Here is a 17,747-nt window from a genome sequence, read left to right as displayed (position 1 = left end):
ATCTAGAAGACGAGATCCAGAGCAGAATGGAAACATTCTGAAGCACTTACTGGGGGGGGGTCCTTATCTAGGGCTCTACTTTTTAAAGTATCATGTGTTGTGGATTTGCACACAGCAAGTGACTGGATCCAACCCATCATCGCTGCTGCAGCACAGACTCCATTAATCTCAGTAGGATTCACCAGCAGCAGAAATGTTGTTGTGTCAATATCCCTTACAAAACAAGACACTTTTTCTTAGTACTAATGTGAGAGGTTGCAATTAAAAAAAAACACCTTCCCCTGCTCTTTCAGGCAAAACCAAAGTACCTGGAACTATAGGAACTTGCTACGACTTCCTAGTTTCTTGTTAGCAAACCAGAAAGTGAAAATTAAAAAGTGTGAAGGCTACGTAATGATTCAAAACCAGAAAATAAAAGTGAATGAAGTACTCTTGTGGACTTTTTAATCACTTCCTTGTTCCGTTTCATGCACCCTTGGCTAATTAAAATAAACCCGAGGTTGCATGTGCCTTGCCTTCTGTGTTATTCTTTGCCCAGACTCTTAAACTGCAGGGATCTTGCCATTTGCAGTTCTCTTTCTCGGTATTGTCACAACTATACACAACTAATGGGCCAGTATATGGTTAACCTGGACTTCTGTCCCCATCGAGCTTGTTTTGCATTTAAAGTTTAACGCAGGTGTTGGATAAACAGAAGCATCACAACGCCCTAGTTAAGGACTTTTTAATACATCAGCAGTGGTAAATTGATGCATGAGCTGGTTTCAAACCTTCTTTCAAAAAATGCATTCTTCTTTCAAGCTGTGCAATTTGAACCAAAGTAGCCTAGGCAGTTTCACTTTACACAACTGCTGAAAGTCCAGCGGTCTAAACTTTACTCAGACACAGGATGCTCCTAAGCTGCAAGCTCTCCAATGCTGCGCACACAAACTCATAGAAGGCGACAGGTGCAGTGAAAACAGTTGGTGTAGAGGGAAAGCTACAACTCCATAAGTCCTTGGTTCAAATTTCACCTCTACCATGAATGTAGTAGGTAACCTTAAGACTCCAAGTGAGACACAGTGGCTTAGAATTGCACCATGTGGGATACCGATCGATCTTACAGGGTTGTTGGGAAAGATTACACCAACATAACGTAGGCAAAGTGCTTTGAACATTCAGAAGAACTGCATAAATGTGGCTGGAGATCTGTGTGGCCATTGGGCACCTGCAATAATCTCTAGGTATATCCCTTGGCTCACCTTGCCAACAAAGGTCCGTATAGTTAAAGCTATGGTTTTCCCAGTAGTGATGTATGGAAGTGGGAGCTGGACCATGAAGAAGGCTGATCGCCGAAGAATTGATGCTTTTGAATTGTGGTGCTGGAGGAGACTCTTGAGAGTCCCATGGACTGCAAGAAGATCAAACCTCTCCATTCTGAAGGAAATCAGCCCTGAGTGCTCACTGGAAGGACAGATCCTGAAGCTGAGACTCCAGTACTTTGGCCACCTCATGAGAAGAGAAGACTCCCTGGAAAAGACCCTGATGTTGGGAAAGATGGAGGGCACAAGGAGAAGGGGACGACAGAGGATGAGATGGTTGGACAGTGTTCTTGAAGTTTGACCAAACTGCAGGAGGCAGTGGAAGACAGGAGTGCCTGGCGTGCTCTGGTCCATGGGGTCACGAAGAGTCGGACACAACTAAATGACTAAACAACAACAACATATCCCTTGGCTACCATTGCATTCCTCCCTCAATGCACAGTCTGAATTTTCACAACCCATAGGTCACGCTATGTTTGCAGAAGCAAGTCAGCTTTTCCTAGTACCATTGACCTGGCCTCCCTTTCGAACTGGTACACAGCAAACAGAGAAAAGGAGCACCCCAACTCCATGTTGAGGTAAGCAATGTGTTGACTTCCAGATGCTGATGGACTCCAGCTCCCACCATCCCTGATTATTCACCATGCTGGTTGGTGCTGTTGGGAGCCAGAGCATAGCATGATCTCTAGAAGGTGTTCCATTGGCTACCACTGCTCTAGGTTACACAACTTGGCAACTGTACCCTGCTATGCATAACTTGCTCTTGTAGCAAAGCTAATGAACCTCAACCTGTACCTGATCTACCAATGTGGCTCTTCACAAAGAAAATAAAGGTGCATGACGCCATGTGCTGCAGCAGTTAAGAGTGTTTCAGACTACAATTCCCAGCATCCCTAACTAGCAGGATCAGTGGTCAGGAATTATGGAAACGGTGATCCAAAACCAGCTGGAGACCCAAGTTTGGGAAACACTGGACTAGGACTTGGGAGGCCAGGGTTCAACATCCCCACTCGGTCATGAAGTTCCTCTGGGTGACCATGGGCCAGTCACCATCTCTTAGCCCAGGCTTCCTCAACCTCAGCCCTCCAGATGTTTTGAGACTACAATTCCCAGCATCCCTGACCAATGGTCCTTCTAGCTAGGGATCATGGGAGTTGTAGGCCAAAAACATCTGGAGAGCCGAGGTTGAGGAAGCCTGTCTTACCCTAAACTACTTCACTGGGTTGTTGTTATGTAAAGGTAAAGGGACCCCTGACCATTTGGTTCAGTCGTGACCGACTCTGGGGTTGCGGCGCTCATCTCCCTTTATTGGCCGAGGGAGCCGACGTACAGCTTCCAGGTCATGTGGCCAGCATGACTAAGCCGCTTCTGGTGAACCAGAGCAGCACATGGAAACGCTGTTCACCTTCCCGCCAGAGCGGTACCAATTTATCTACTTGCACTTTGACGTGCTTTCAAACTGCTAGGTTGGCAGGAGCAGGGACTGAGCAACGGGAGCTCACCCCACGACCTTCTGATTGGCAAGTCCTAGGCTCTGTGGTTTAAGGGAGGAGTAAAAACCATGTGATGCCACCCAGAGCTCCTTGGAGGGGCAGAAAGCTAATAAATAAATGTACCCCCAGAGCTAGAGTCATCTCTGGACAAAGATGTACTAGGGCAGCAACCGGCATTCCATAAGCAGACAAGTTAGCTGCAAAGAATCTGCCATGCATCCAGAAGGGTAGTTGTCAAACCTTACCCCAGCTTGCAGAAAATGTGACTAGTGAGTTGCCACCATTTTTATCTCCATCTGTAGCAAAAACCATCAAAAAAATTATCAAGGAACCATTTCCTTTTTTCTTTTCACTTCTCAAGGAACCGTTTTTCTTTCCCCCACAAAGGTACTGCTTTGCACACAAAAGTTCCCAGGTTCAATCCCTGCCGTCTCCCGGTATGGCTGGAGAAAAACTCCTGTCCTGAAACCCCAAAGAGCCGCTGCCAATCAGTGTAGGCAATAATAGGCTAGGTAGACCAACTGGTCCGATTCGATATAGGACAGGTTCCTAGGCATCGTTTTACAAGTGCTTTGTGCCCATGTAAACAAGAACAATGTATGGAAATGTCAGGCCAAGCCAAGAACAGGTGCTCATTTAAAATAAAAATATTCAGTTATATTTATTCACATATTAAAACTGTACAAGCTAAAGGAAAAGGACATCGAACACTTCCGAAGACTATTTCTTTACAATATGCAATATAACAGATATCCAAACTAGAACTGTTAAACAAGGTAGACGACAGGGACAGCCAAGAAAGCAATTTGGAGAGCTTGTTCCGTTTTGTTTGTTTTCTTAAAAAAAAAAAGGCATTTAACAAAAATAGATGTTAATCAGCTACCAGTATTATACAATGATAAATATTTCAAAAAATATATTAAGTTATATGGAGTTTATGGATTTGACAGGAAATCCACAGAAATCCCAGCCTTCACATGGACTTCCAAATAGACCAATTAAAAACAAACAAACAAGCATTCCAATAGTTAAGAACTGGTTCTGCAGACTTTACTGTTTTGGTATCAACATTCTTGTCGCCTACTTGTAGTGTAACTTATACTAACGTCATTATAACAAAAACACGAAAGCTCTAATGCTCTGTGCAATACGGATCTGGCAGCTATATATTGACGAGTGGCCTCAGAATGTTTGCATTGCAGCACAGGTGGAGCTAAGCTCCTCATTCTTGTTAATACTGGCTCACATTTCACAAGGCAACATCTCCCCACCCCGCCCCGCCCCGCCCCGCACCCCACAACATACACGCAAACACACAAAGAAGAAATCCAAACACATCTTCACTTGGGTTCCATTGCAAGCCCACCATTAACATTTAGCATAACATCCAGCGCTTAGCAGTTGCCGGGATGAACTGGGGCAACGGCAGCTCTCACACGCACCAAGATCCAAGAAGATGCCCAACCTCAGGACTCAAAAATCTAAGCGGCATTCGTTTCTCACTTGTACTGCTAGAATGTTATGTGCTTGTCAATGTTCTGCTCCGACTTTATAGTTAAAAATATATATATATATGCTTCTGTCTTCCAACCGTTATAGAAATATAGAATGGACTCTTCACCAGCATGTTGGCAGTGTTAGAAGAGAGTTTTCTCCACCTCCCCCTCCTTCCTGTAAGTCAAGTCCACTGATGTAGTCTTTTATCGCACCGCCAGGAGGAAGGCCAGCCCAGCCAAGCCAAAGCCAGCTGCCGCCATTATAGCATTGCTTATGGTACTGTTCTGGTCAGCTGCATCCGAGCCATGTTTGTTGAAGAAGTGATAGAAGCCATCCTAGGAAAGAAGAGAACAAAGTCTTATTTATTTATTAACTTTATAGCCCGCTCTTCCTCCCAAAAGGCTTCCAGGGCGGCAAATGCACAAGCGATGAACCAATCAACAGTTTCTAAACCAGTGCTAGAAACTCAAAATACAGAAGCTAGGTGCCAAAGTGCTCCTTAAACCAAGGTTACATTCACCAAAATGGAATGTCTAGTTGCCATTTTGGGGGAAGATGGCTCTAAAGTATTGTTTTTCAAATGGTGGATTGACTGTGATTATCAGTTAAATATGTGGCTAGTTTAGATGATAACCTTGAGGGGTTGAGAAGAAAAATCACTTTAACCAGGGACAGTCCACATATATATTGGCCTATCCCTACCTCTTTTGCTTAATGGTTACACAGACCATTCATAATGTAAGAATCTTCATCACAGCTGTGAGCAGGGCAGTGGGGTAAGCGAAGACAAGCCACAACAATTTACAGTAACGTTTCTTGACTGCTCCTGCTCAGGCTGCACAGAAAATGCATTCTGGTTCCCGAAATTCATTCTGATTGCGCAGATAAAATGTAAAGGACAGAATTCTACAGGATGTGCTGCTATGTGTGAAAACAGTCAATGTTGCAGTTATCCCCTAGGCATCTCCATTTGGTTGCAAGTGGTTGATGGTCAGGTGCAAAATGTGCCTGGTGAACTTCGAACACTGCTCTCAAACACCACCATTTCATGTGCCCTGGACTCAGGCCTAGATTAAGATCACGAGGCTAAATACAGCAACAAGAACAACTTATCTGAAAGTTAGCAAGTGTACTCAAATTAAAAACATAATCTGCACTAATTTCCTTCAAGTGCTTTTCTTCTTTTCCTGTTTCTCAGCTGGTAAACTGGGGGCATGAAAATTTCTAAGGAACACAGGAACCTGCCTTAAAAAGGTAAAGGGACCCCTGACCATTAGGTCCAGTCGTGGCCGACTCTGGGGTTGCGACGTTCATCTCGCTTTATTGGCCGAGGGAGCCGGCATACAGCTTCCAGGTCATGTGGCCAGCATGACTAAGCCGCTTCTGGCGAACCAGAGCAGCGCACGGAAATGCAGTTTACCTTCCCGCCGGAGCGGTACCTATTTATCTACTTGCACTTTGACGTGCTTTCAAACTGCTAGGTTGGCAGGAGCAGGGACTGAGCAACGGGAGCTTACCCCATCATGGAGATTCGAACCGCCGAACTTCTGATTGGCAAGTCCTAGGCTTTGTGGTTTAACCCACAGCGCCACCCGCATCCCTGGAAGCTGCCTTACACCGAATCAAAACCATTGGTCCTTCTACCTTAGTATCATCAACTCTAACCAGTAGTGGCTCTCCAGGATTTCAGAGGGGAGGTCTCTCCCAGCCCTCCCTGGGGCCTTCTGTATGCAAGACAGATGATCTACCACTGAGCTAAGACCCTTCTGCTCTGACAGCCGAAATAGTTAATCCAGCCCTGCTTAGGCCCATGAGCCACTCAGTTCAGTGCTGCCCTATGACAGAAAGGAACTGGCAGCTGCACGGCCAGATCTTTCTTCTGAATAATCAAGAACAGCAGTAATACGACTCCAGATGGTCATGTTTGAACTCCTATTTGGCAGATGTCTATGTAAACAAGTTATGCTCTTAATTTCTTCCGGAACTTTGTTCTTTACACTTTAATTTGTGCAAACAATGGGGGCATTTTCCACTGAATGTCAGTTTACACTCCTGGCCAGCAGCTGCTATGGGGTCATTAGCATTCAGGTGGGCTGCCTGCAGAAGGGGAGTCAAGCCCTCAGCTCCTCTATGGAGAGGGCACAATTAAGCCAGTCACCTTTTGCAGCTACTTGCTTGGACGTACAATGGGTTTTCCAAAGCGGAATCAAAATCCAGATCCTTAAGACAGGAGTTTTGGGAACAAGATCCCCCTTCCACATTTTATTGCCGTAACAATCAGCCACAAACTGCTTTAGAATCACCAGCAGGGCAATTAGCTAGACCGTGGGTGTTGCTGTTTTTTTAAAGAGCTTTATGATTAAAAAGAGAAACTGCAGGTTCCAAAAGACATTAAGGGCAAGAAGAGATCGACAGCCAACAATTTTATTTGAAAACCACATGAGAGCAGTGTCTGGTCTGGGGCTTCTGTATTTGTTCTCCTCTCTAGCTCAGTTGCTTAGAGCATAGTGCTGATAATGCCAAGGTTGCAGGTTCGATCCCTGTATGGGGACAACTGCATATTCCTACATTGGACAAGATAATCCTCAGGGTCCCTTCCAACCCTACAATTCTATGATTTCTAACCTTTAGCATGAATTTCTAGGAGCAGGACCCAGCAGTTAGTAGGTACTTTTTTCTTCAACTTTCCCCCTCAGCCTCTGAGGGTGAAGAGCACTGACCTCAAAGCCTTGCTTCTGTGTAAGAGTCAGAACCAAGCAAGCTGCCGCTGGAAGCCCAGCGCACAAAGAGGAGCCACACAAAGCCTTGCCTTTCCGCCACAATCAATGGCAACCCCATCCCACCTGCCATCTTCTGGAACAAGACCAGCGTTGTTGGGAGTCAAAGCTACAGAACTGCTGCAGTAAATGGCATCAGTGGAACACAAAATAGGGCAGGGCACATAAGACTCTGAATACTGACACTATTTCTTTCATAGGTATAGCGCAGAGATGAGAGAGCATCATGTGCACAAGCCACATGAGCACCACAGCCGTGTGTGTGTGGTGTGTGTGTGTGTGTGTGTGCTGGAAAGTGCTGGGCACAGTGGTTTCCAAACACATGTGAGACAGTCATGTGGTCTGACCATGTGACTAGGAACACATGTCCCTCCCATAGCTCATCTGCCACAGACTGGATCTGCAAGCTTCAAAGCAGATCCTTGCGCATAGCCGGGAAATGGGATCTGGTTACACCTTTCACAGGGGACAGAAAAAGAAGCTTTTGTCCACAACATTCTTTTATGCCTTCCTTTGTGAAGTAGGTGCTTTGGGGCACTGGTCCTCTGCAGAATAGGATTACAAAGGTGCTTTGGTGGGGAGTGAAGTGGGGCAGATTCCTCATCCAGCCAAAGAAGCTGCTTTGAATGGACTTTTTACTTGGCCTGCTTGAAAACGGAGAACTGAATCCAGGTTTCTCTGTATTCTTTACCCGCAGTACTGTGGGAAATAGTTGCTTTGAAGTTGATTATTCAACATTCCTGGCAGAGGTTTAAACCCTCACCCACTCAACAATGGTTAGCACCAGATTCTTCGGAGAGGCAAGAAACTCTACACTGAAAGGCGTGGGGGCGGGAGAAAGAGCCGAAACCCCTTACAGTTAACATAAGGAAAGAGGCATTTCTGCTTGGGGCAGGGGGGAAAAAACAATAAGGAAAGCCATTCCTTTATAATTGCTGACCCATCAGATTAGCAAGGGATGTTTCTCCTTCCTTTATTTTTGTACCCATTCATGATGACCTCGGTTACATTCAAGAGAGAGGAGTTTTGCTCAAGGCTATATAAAAAGTTATGTTAACTCAGGAATTCCTGAACATGCTCACAACAAGCCTCTGTCAAGGGGGGTGGGAAGCTGGAGTTCTTTAGTTATAACAAGGCTTGGAAGGGCGCCAAGCACTTAAGAATCTAAAATATTCTCCCTCTCCCTCTCATTCCGATTATATCCAAGACCAAACAAAGGCTTTTGTTGGCAGTGTTCTCTCCCATTTCAGGTAGATCCCTGGGAAAGGAGGGAGAGCAAAGCTGCTAGAGGCCTGTGACAGACAACTGTGTTGGCTTTGTCCGACCTCCACCGCCGGAGACATGGGAATCACAACTGGGGAGAGTTGCGCTCAGGGGTTTCCACTAGGCATGGAGTTGGCCACTGGGAGAAGCTAATACTTGTGCAGGCTGTTGTGCCATGACCCACTTTAACCTGCATCGCCCAATACTCAAGTCCCTTTGAGCCTGTATACACACAAGCAAGCACAACATGCGACACTGAGTGCCATGTGCCAAATAGTGCCATCCCCTGGCGGCCACACATCCTGCACGCCCAGAAGAAGGGTTTGGATTTGATATCCCGCCTTTCACTCCCCTTCAGGAGTCTCAAAGCGGCTAACATTCTCCTTTCCCTTCCTCTCCCACAACAAACACTCTGTGAGGTGAGTGGGGCTGAAAGACTTCAGAGAAGTGTGACTAGCCCAAGGTCACCCAGCAGCTGCATGTGGAGGAGCGGAGACGCGAACCCGGTTCCCCAGATTATGAGACTACCGCTCTTAACCACTACGCCACACTGGCTCTCTGCCAGGGATGCTCGAAGGCCTCCTCCTATGTGGAAGGACCCATAGCTAAGTGATAGAGCATTTGCCCTGCACACAGAAGCTTCAATCCGTAGATCCTCCAGACAGGGCTGAGAGAATCCTACCTGAAGCCCTGGAGAGCTGCTGCCAGTCAGTGTAGCCAATACTGAGCTACATGGACCAAGGGCGTGTCATGGAACACGAAGGCTTCCTGTGTTCCTGCAGACATTCATGCTGCAGGGGAAGGCTGGCTGGCGCACGCAACCCCAGGGGCGCGGCCACACGGAGCAACCCTGCTTATGCGCTGGTCTGATGCACAAACACAACTTTTCAACAGGGCCCCAGGGGAATGCCATTCCTCTGCCTCAACAGAAACTCGCATCCAAGGCAGCTTCCCATAAGTCAGTTTAACAGCCGTAGGCTTGGCCCGTGGTTTTTATGAGAGCTGGGGCAGCACGACCAGCCGGTCCTGCTGCACCTCTCTCCCACACGAGCCCCAGAAGATGATGATGAAGAAGAAAAATAAATCTGTGCTTCTTCAGCTAGGGAACTTCCAAAAAGAATTGCCAGCTGCTTCTGCCTTCATCAGCTTACTTGGAATAATGTGTTCCAATTGTGGTCTTTCAGTTTCGCGGCTTTCGTACGTGTCAGCAGGAAAACTACAGGGCTAGGCAGCAAGGCAGGGAGCAAGGCCACATCACCACAGGCCTACTTTGGGAGCTCCAGCGCCAGATGTTAAGACGTTCGCTCAAAGCGCAAGACTCCCCTGCCTCAATAAAGCAGGCAGGAGGCAGCATGGGAGAACCAACATACCAACACAACCCCCAAAGATAGCAGCGGCTCCATGATCTCACTGCTCCCCACCATGCTGCCTATGGTGCCCCACCTAGCACTCTCAGACAGAATGGAATTCCACCCTGAAGTCCCACCCCTCAACCCTGTTCCATGCAGGTACCCTCTTAACTCATAGAAACATGGTGGAGTCATCCCCTTGGTCAGTATTGCCTACACCAGCCCCTCTCAACCTTGGGTTCCCAGATGTTGCTCGACTACCACTCCTATCATCTCCGACTGCTGCCCCTGCTGGCTATGGGTGATGGGTGCAAGAATGATGCTCTGCCACCAAGCTTCACCCTTTCCTTGCGGGATCAAGACCAGGAATTGCACAGCACGCGGGACCTCCAGAACCCCAAGCTGCCGAAGGGCACAAGTTGGAAGGTTGTCCTTGGAGAGTTAGACACTTGCTTACATCTCATAAGTCCAGGGCCACAGGCACTGTTAGAAATTAGCCAGGTGCAAGGCGCCAATTGCGACTGTGTGATCTCGGGAGACCTCCCTCTGGCTGGCATCTCCAGTTTTCTTAAACAGCTAAGCAGATAAACTTATTTACTGCATTTATATCCCACCCTTTTCCTACAAGTAGTACATGGCTCACCAATCCTCCTCAGTTAATCCCTACAACAACCCTGTGAGGTAGGTTAGGAGGCTGTGTCTGGCTCAAGGTCACCCCCTTAGCTTCATGACAGACTGGGGATTTGAACCCCTATCTCCCAGCTCCTAGTCCAACACTCTAACCACTACACCATACTGGCTTCCTAGAGTTCTTCTGCTGTGGGGCAGCTATATCAATTAAGTAGGTGTATAAATATGGGGAAAGGAAAATGTCACTTAGAGACAGATCTGCAGTATTTCCATTGAAGCTTAAATTTGTTTTATTCTGGATTGTTTTAATGTGTTATAAACCACTTTGAGGTTTTTTCTTTAAAATATAAAGCAGCATAGAAGTGAATTTAATAATAATAAACTCCACCAGGGGTAGGGAGGGAATGGTACCTAGACATACTGTTGTGGCGACTGCAACATGGGTTTAAGGTGTCATTTGGTGACTAGCTAACATATCTGAGTTTCTAATATTGGCCACAGATCCATTCCCGCTCCGTGCCCAACACTCGTAGCTCCACAGAGACTAGACCCAGTAGTCATGCAAAGTCAGTTGTAAGCCTGGGCGATATATCCGCCCAGGACCAGTATGAGGAGCAGACCGCAATGTCGGCTTCACTCAGCAGTATATTGCTGGTGAAACTGCCACAGCTCCCGAGTCCCTCTGCTAGCAGTGTCCACTGAAGGGAGTCAAGAATTACCGTATTTTTTACTCTATAAGACTCACTTTTTCCGTCCTAAAAAGTAAGGGGAAATGTGTGTGCGTCTTATGGGGCGAATGCAGGCTGCGCAACTATCCCAGAAGCCAGAACAGCAAGAGGGGTTGCTGCTTTCACTGCGCAGCGATCCCTCTTGCTGTTCTGGCTTCTGAGATTCAGATTTATTTTTTCTTGTTTTCCTCCTCCAAAAACTAGGTGCGTCTTATGGTCTGGTGCGTCTTATAGAGCGAAAAATACGGTACTTCCTCCAGTGGGCGCCAAGAGCAGAGGGACTTAGGAGCGACGGCGGTTTCATTGCTGAATGAAACCGCCATCCCACTCTGCCCTCATATGGCGCCGAGGGAGAAACAAGCTGTGAGGTGCCGATACAGCTTGTTCCTCCCTCTTCATCTTTAAATTGCTCAACTTAGGACTGTGCAGCTACCCTTGCCTCAGTCCAGTAGTTCAAGGATCCCCCAGCACAGTGCTGGCTCCCACAAGCCGGTGGCCGAGTGGGGACTCCCTACAGCAAGCAGTTAAAAGAGCCCTGATGCTCCGCTTGCAAGTGGCAAGAACACCAGGGCTGTCTCAGCTGGGGAGGGGGAACCTTCCCTCCCCCCAGCTGAGTGGTGTAAACCCAGCCCACAAGTGCCTGGGTGAAACCACCTCAGCTCTTGAGTTGAGAGCTGGGGTAGTTTCAGCCGGTGTCTCGCAGGCAGAGGCCAACGCACCTTTGTTTTTTCAGCATCGCGGTATAACGTCAAACCATGATGTTTGGCTGGTGATACACCGCGATTCTGAAAAGCTGCTAGCGCCTAGCCCTAGTCGGTTGTTGCCGGCTAGTGTATTTATACAAAGCATTCTACACTTGGCAACAACAACAAAGCACTTTGCACAAAACAAAGCTTCCTTGACCAACTGTGCAACAGTTAGGCTCTTGCAAGCCGCACGTAGGTGACCTGCCATTGGTTTGGCCCTTGAGCGCATCACTGCCATTTCAGCTGGTCCAGAATACAGTTCATACTCATTGTAGAGCTTGTAACACCTGTTCTGTGCATCAGGACAGCCAACATGGTTACCTCCAGCTGTTGCTACTAGGCTCCAGTCATCCTTTACCACTGGCCAAGATGGCTGGGGCTGATGGGAGTTGTTGAAGCGCAACAGCAGCAAGGAGCCAAGTTGATTGCAAGACGTTAGCCACGGGTGACACACTTGGTTCCAGATAAAGCTTCCAACTTACTCGTATTTTAAACCCCAAATGGCCAGACTCCTGAATATCTTAGCATCTTATATGTATGAACACGAGATCAGCTACATAGAACTTTCATCAGTCAAGCGGCATTTGAAATTTACCAGGCGCATTTTGGAGCTGGCTATCAGCTGCTTATGACCAAGTGAAGATGTTTGGGTGCCAGGATGGCGCCTGATGTCTCCACCATCTGGAGGTGCATGCCTGGGAATCCTTGGATCTTTACTGCTTTCACACACTAGCAACACATTCTCTAGAATTCTATCCGTTATATTTTATTTGATCAGAATGAATTTCAGGAACCAAAAAGTTGTCTTGAAAAATACAACTTTCAAGCCACCAGGCCTCAAATTGGCAACCAGGCAGTCCGTTTTGGCAACCCTGGTTTAAGGAACCATTTAGCACCTAGCTTATATATCTGAGTTTCTAACACTGAAATCAAGGTTTGGGCAAAACAGTGACAGCTCCCATCAGTATTACAAGAACCCATTTCGTAGAACTCAGAGATGCCAGTTCAGTTTTCTATGATCTCAAGTACAATGGCAACATGCAAGATATTTCCTGGTGTGCAGGTGCCATGAAATACCCGTTCCACATTTGTAATAACTCAATCGTTTAGCAGCGCCTACAACTTTGGAACTCCCTGCCTAGAGATCAAGGTGGTGCTTTCAGTGCACTGTTTTCAGCACCTGCTAAAAACATTTCTGTTTAGATAAGCCTACCCAGATGCTTAGAAAGTTGAGCAATTTTAATCTGTTTTAGTATTTTAACTTTTGTATGCTTTAAAACAGGGTTGTTTTATCTTTTGTAAACTGCTTTGAGGGTTGTTGTTCTTTTTACAATCAAGCTGTGTATAAATTTTATGAAATAAATCAAACAAGCGAGCCACACTCTTCTAGCCCACTCTTCAAAGGGGGCAGTCTTCATTTGAGCTGTGTTGGGATGAAGAGGAGGTGGCTCAGACATTTCCCAGTCTTCCTTTGTAAAGATAAATCCCCAAAGCCTGCAGGACAGGGGTGGGGAAGCCTTTTCAGCCAGAGGATCATATATGCACTCTTCTCTGCAACCTTCCTGGGACTACAGGCCAGTGTCAAAAGTGGGCAGAGCAATGGAGGCAAATTACTTTGCACAACAGGCTAGTTTCGGGACATAACAGCTCTCTTATCTGACCTTCCAGACACTTAAGCAGCATGATCAGCGTTCAAGGACAAGGCAGGCAAACACAATCAAGGAAGGTTTGAAGCAGGGCTTGTGAGTGATGTGGCCTGGAGGAAAATCCCAATGACCAAAGAGAGAGGCCTGGAAGGCCACGTCTGATCTCCCAGGCCTGAGGTTCCCCACTCTGTTATAGGAGAACACACCTATCCATGCTAATAAATCAAGCTACACCTTTATTTGGTGAAGGACTATACCTAAGTGGTAGAGCACTGGCTTTGCATGGAGGTTTCAAGTTCAACCCCCAGGTTGGGAAGGGAAATGGGACTCCTGCCCAAATCCCGGGAGAGCTGTTGCCAGTCAGTGTAGACAATATTGAGGTAGATGGACCAATGGCCTGACTCAGAATACAGCAGCTCCCCATGTTCCTATACTGCCTTCTTATGGAAAACCACTTCGGCCAGCCAAGGGGAGCTTCCTTACAGCTGGTCGTAATGGTTATATAATTGAATGCACTGAGCAAGAGATAAGAATAACGCTCCTTTGCTAAGGAAGAAGGGCTAAGATCCACCCACCATTTGACCCCAGGGCATCCACACTTCCTCTGGGGCATGGCTCTTGCTTTGAACAACATGGCTAAATTAACAGCGGGAAGGAAATTAATGCAAGCCAGCTGCACTCCTCCGCTGCTGAGCTAAAAAACCTGTAGGCAAGCCATAGCTCTCGTCCAGAGCCACCTTTGAGGTTACCACTGGGTGGGTGGCTGTTGTTTTTTAAGACTAGGCGTCCACCTCTTGAGGACACCCAGCAAGAGGATATGCAGAATGGTGGATGCCCCACATGTATGTAGAAGCCAGTAAATCCACCCCAGGGGCCCTATCTGCAGTGCAGACAGGTGAGATCACCATGTCTGGTGCACCAACGCACATTTGCAGGAGCAGCCTCCGCTGAAGGACGCAGCTACCTTGTTGCTCCAGACCATGTCCAGATAGAGGAGAACAGAGCATGGGGCTTTGCACTGCTGTTTTCAGATTGACAGATCAAACACAGTGCAGAAACTGTGCCAGTGGAAGACCCTCAGAGCAAAGTTTTTACTGCCTTCCATCATTAGACTGCTAGTAGCCAAACAGCCTAGACACCCAATACCTTCTATTATCTATGGAGCTGCCCAAATCCCATGTATCTGTGCAGATTCTGCTTGCTTCTTTGGGAAAGCAGCTTTGCACTGTTGTGCTTTTGTTTTTTAAAGCAAGTTTCAAACGTTCATGGTTTGCAGAACGTAAAGCAAAGCAAAGCAAAAATGAAAGAGGCAACACAGGCCAAGCTTTTGCAGGGCACCTCGATTTCACACCTTCCCCCTCAGTTCAAGTCTTCCTGCCACCCAGGTCCTTCTGAAAGTATCCCAAGTTCTGAAGACACCCAACCAAGTGTTAAGGTCAAACAGATACATTTGGTTGTGCAACTGATTTCAAGGGCAGAACCTGAGCTCTCTCTGTGTGAGCGCCCAGCAAATTGCCAGCCAGATGGGCATATGCCATGCAGTTGCCCCAGAAGCAAAAACTCAAAATGGAGCATCGTTTCAGAGCAAGGGCACCCATTTGGTTGCTGTAAGACCAAGATACACCAAAGCAGCTTAATTTAAGAGGGACAAAGACCACAATATGGAATGGAAAAGGGGGACGGGGAAGAGAGAAATGAGAACAGACGCCCGATCAAAGCTCTTTCTCACGGTTTGTCACAGCCTTCTGCTTCCCTTATATGGGAAAAAAATTATCCAGGCCTCCCTAGCAGTCATTCCTCTTTCTCTCGCCCCCCCCTCCTTCTCCTGTACGTCGCTGCTCCCCTTGTGGTCTGTACTGGGGTTATGGGGAGAGGGAAGCAAAAGGAGGCGCTGCTCGCCACCCCATAGGAAAGAAAAGCCTTAGATTTTTTGGAGAGGATGGTGGGGCGGGAGGAGGGAAGGTAATGCGCGTATTAAAGCGCCGGAGCGAGAAGTCAGCTGGCGAAGCGCGCGTGCCAAGGTCATTCCCAGCGAGGAGTCCGCGTCCAGGACTGGGAAGGGGCGGGCAGGCGGGCGGGCGGTGGGCCCTGCAGAATGGGAGGTGGGGATCGGGCCGGCTTCTGCTACAGGAAGCGGGGCGCAGTGGGAGAGATTGCAAAAGCACCCTAAGGCGTGCACAGCCCCCCCCCATCAAAACCTCCGGAAGAGAAAGGGGTACCCAAAGGAACGCTAGGGCTTTCTACGGTTGCGCGCTCCTTTGCGCTCGGTAGCGCGCAACAATGGGGGGGGGAGGGAGGGAACCCGATTCATCTTCCTCACCCTCCCACCCCACAGCGCTGCAGGCATTGGGAGCGAGGAGGGGGGGAGCGAGGGGGGGCAAAGGGAAAGCGGCCAAGGCCAGATCGGGGACGGAAGCGCAGCCATTACTGCGCGAGCCGAGAAAAGGCTCGGTCCGTTCCGCAGCCGGCGGCGAAAGCGGGAGGTTGCCTAAAAGAATGGTGATGATGGGGAGGGGGCGGCATGGATGTCGCAGGAGGAGCGGGAGGGGGCGCAGGCCGCTCGGGGGGCGGGGTGGGGAAGGGAAGGGGGTCGCGCCTGCCTGCCCTCCCGCCCGGCTGGCCGCCCCCTTTACCGTGCGCTTACCCAGCCGCCGTGCGCCTCCAGCCACTCTCGCTTCTCCCCGGCCAAGTAGGCGGCCAGCGCCTCCGCCAGAGCGGCCGTCTGGTCGCGAGCGCCGCGCTCGGCCAGCGCCGCCGCCAAGTTGCCGGCGAACACGACCAGCGCCACCACCCGGCCCCAGTTGAGGCCGCCCTCGGCTTCCATCTGCGCCGCCACCCGGCCCAGCAGCGCGGCCGCCTCGCCCGGCTCCTGCGGCAAGGCGGCCGCCGTGCAGGCGCTGCGGAAGAAGGGCCGCTCGCGGCTCTCCAGCTCGTCGGCCACCCGCCGCAGCGTCTCGGCCGTGCGGCTGGGCGGCAGCACCGCGGCGCCCCCGCCGCCGAGCCGGTGCTGCAAGTAGTCGGCCATCAGCTGCACCGTCTCCTCGCGCAGCGCGCCCGGCATGGCGGCCCCCTCGGCTGGCGCGGCGGCTGAGGCGAGCGCGCAAGAGCGACGACGGGGCCCAGTGCCGGCGCCTCGGCGGACTAAGAAGCCGCCCACGCGTCCCCGGCCGGCTTCACGGCGCGCCGGCTCCGCCCCGTCTCTCGTTTCCCCAGCAGGGCTGGCGCGAGGGGCGGAGCGCCTCCCTCTCGGCTCCGCGGCGAGGCGGAGAACAGCAGGCGACGGGGAGGTGGAGGGGGGGGGGGGCAGAAGCAGCCGGAAAACGCCTGCAAGGGTCCCGGCGAGGGGGCGCTTACAAGCCCCATCCAGTCAGCTGGGGGTCTTGGGGAGGGGCGCGCAAGTACCTGGCAGTGTGCCTAATTCTCTTCAGCTGGGGGGGAGGTTTACTTCTGAGTAGACCTGCCGGTCTGGCTTGCAGTGCGTTGGGACCCGATTCCACCAAGAACAAGGGATGCCGAGGAGCTGTCCTTCAAACGCCACATCCTCAGGGCCTGGGCGTAGCCTGGATTTTTGCTGGGGGGCAGGACTTGGTTAGGGGGCTCAGAACCGACGTGATTGGTCAGTTAAGTATTTCTATTGTTTTACTTGATGGGGGGCAATTGCCCCCCCCTAGCTGCGCCCATGCCTCAGGGCTAGGATGGGTGTGTCTGATATTTGGCACCTCGACTACTGGGGGGGGGGGGTTGTTTGTTCATAAGCTAAATTATATGCCACCTTTAGCTTCCCAGGATCTCAAGGGGGTGTCCATGGTTCTCCTCCTGCCCTTTTCATCTTCACAGCAACCCTGGGAGGTAGGTCAGGCTAAGAGGCGGTGACTGGCCGAAGGTCACCCAGTGAGCTTCATGGCCCAGTGGGGATTCGAACCCTGGTCTCCCAGGTTTCAGCCCAACACCCAAACCATTACGCCGTACTGGCTCTTATTTCTTGCATTTATTAAATTTATAGACCACTTTCATCTTCCAAGGAGTTTAAAGTGGCGTGCGTGGTTGGGCTAAGAGATGGTGGCTGGCCCAAGGTCACGTTGCAGTGATTAGGGAAGGTAGATCAGTCAATTAAGAAAGCTTTGATCCAGTAAAAAGATGTTCCCAGTTAATCAATTCACTGGCGTTTTTTTAATAAACGACTTTTACAGATGTTTTGTAAAAGCTGCAGGTGGCAAGCACCACCCGTGAGAGAAGGGAGTGGACAGTCTGTCTTAGTATACTGTATTTCCAGTGACATTTGGGCCACGTCTGAAAACAAAAAGCATGTTCTTTCCT

The 17,747-nt window shown here is 49.4% G+C and overlaps 1 protein-coding gene across 1 annotated transcript; it reads right to left on the bottom strand.

Moving 5' to 3' along the window:
* Window positions 1–3,429: 3,429 nt before the first annotated feature.
* Window positions 3,430–16,628, bottom strand: BCL2L10 (BCL2 like 10). Its single transcript, XM_083712961.1, has 2 exons — window positions 16,075–16,628; window positions 3,430–4,626 (listed from the first exon to the last, which is right to left on the bottom strand). Exons 1-2 carry the CDS (start codon window positions 16,489–16,491, stop codon window positions 4,495–4,497), a joined length of 549 nt encoding a protein of 182 aa, XP_083569087.1. The 5' UTR covers window positions 16,492–16,628; the 3' UTR covers window positions 3,430–4,494.
* Between the last annotated feature and the right edge of the window lie 1,119 nt (window positions 16,629–17,747).

This window comes from Podarcis gaigeae (genome assembly GCF_964106915.1).
Source record: "Podarcis gaigeae genome assembly, chromosome: 14".
Lineage (NCBI taxonomy): Eukaryota > Metazoa > Chordata > Lepidosauria > Squamata > Lacertidae > Podarcis > Podarcis gaigeae.
This window is presented reverse-complemented; position numbering and strand designations above follow the sequence as displayed.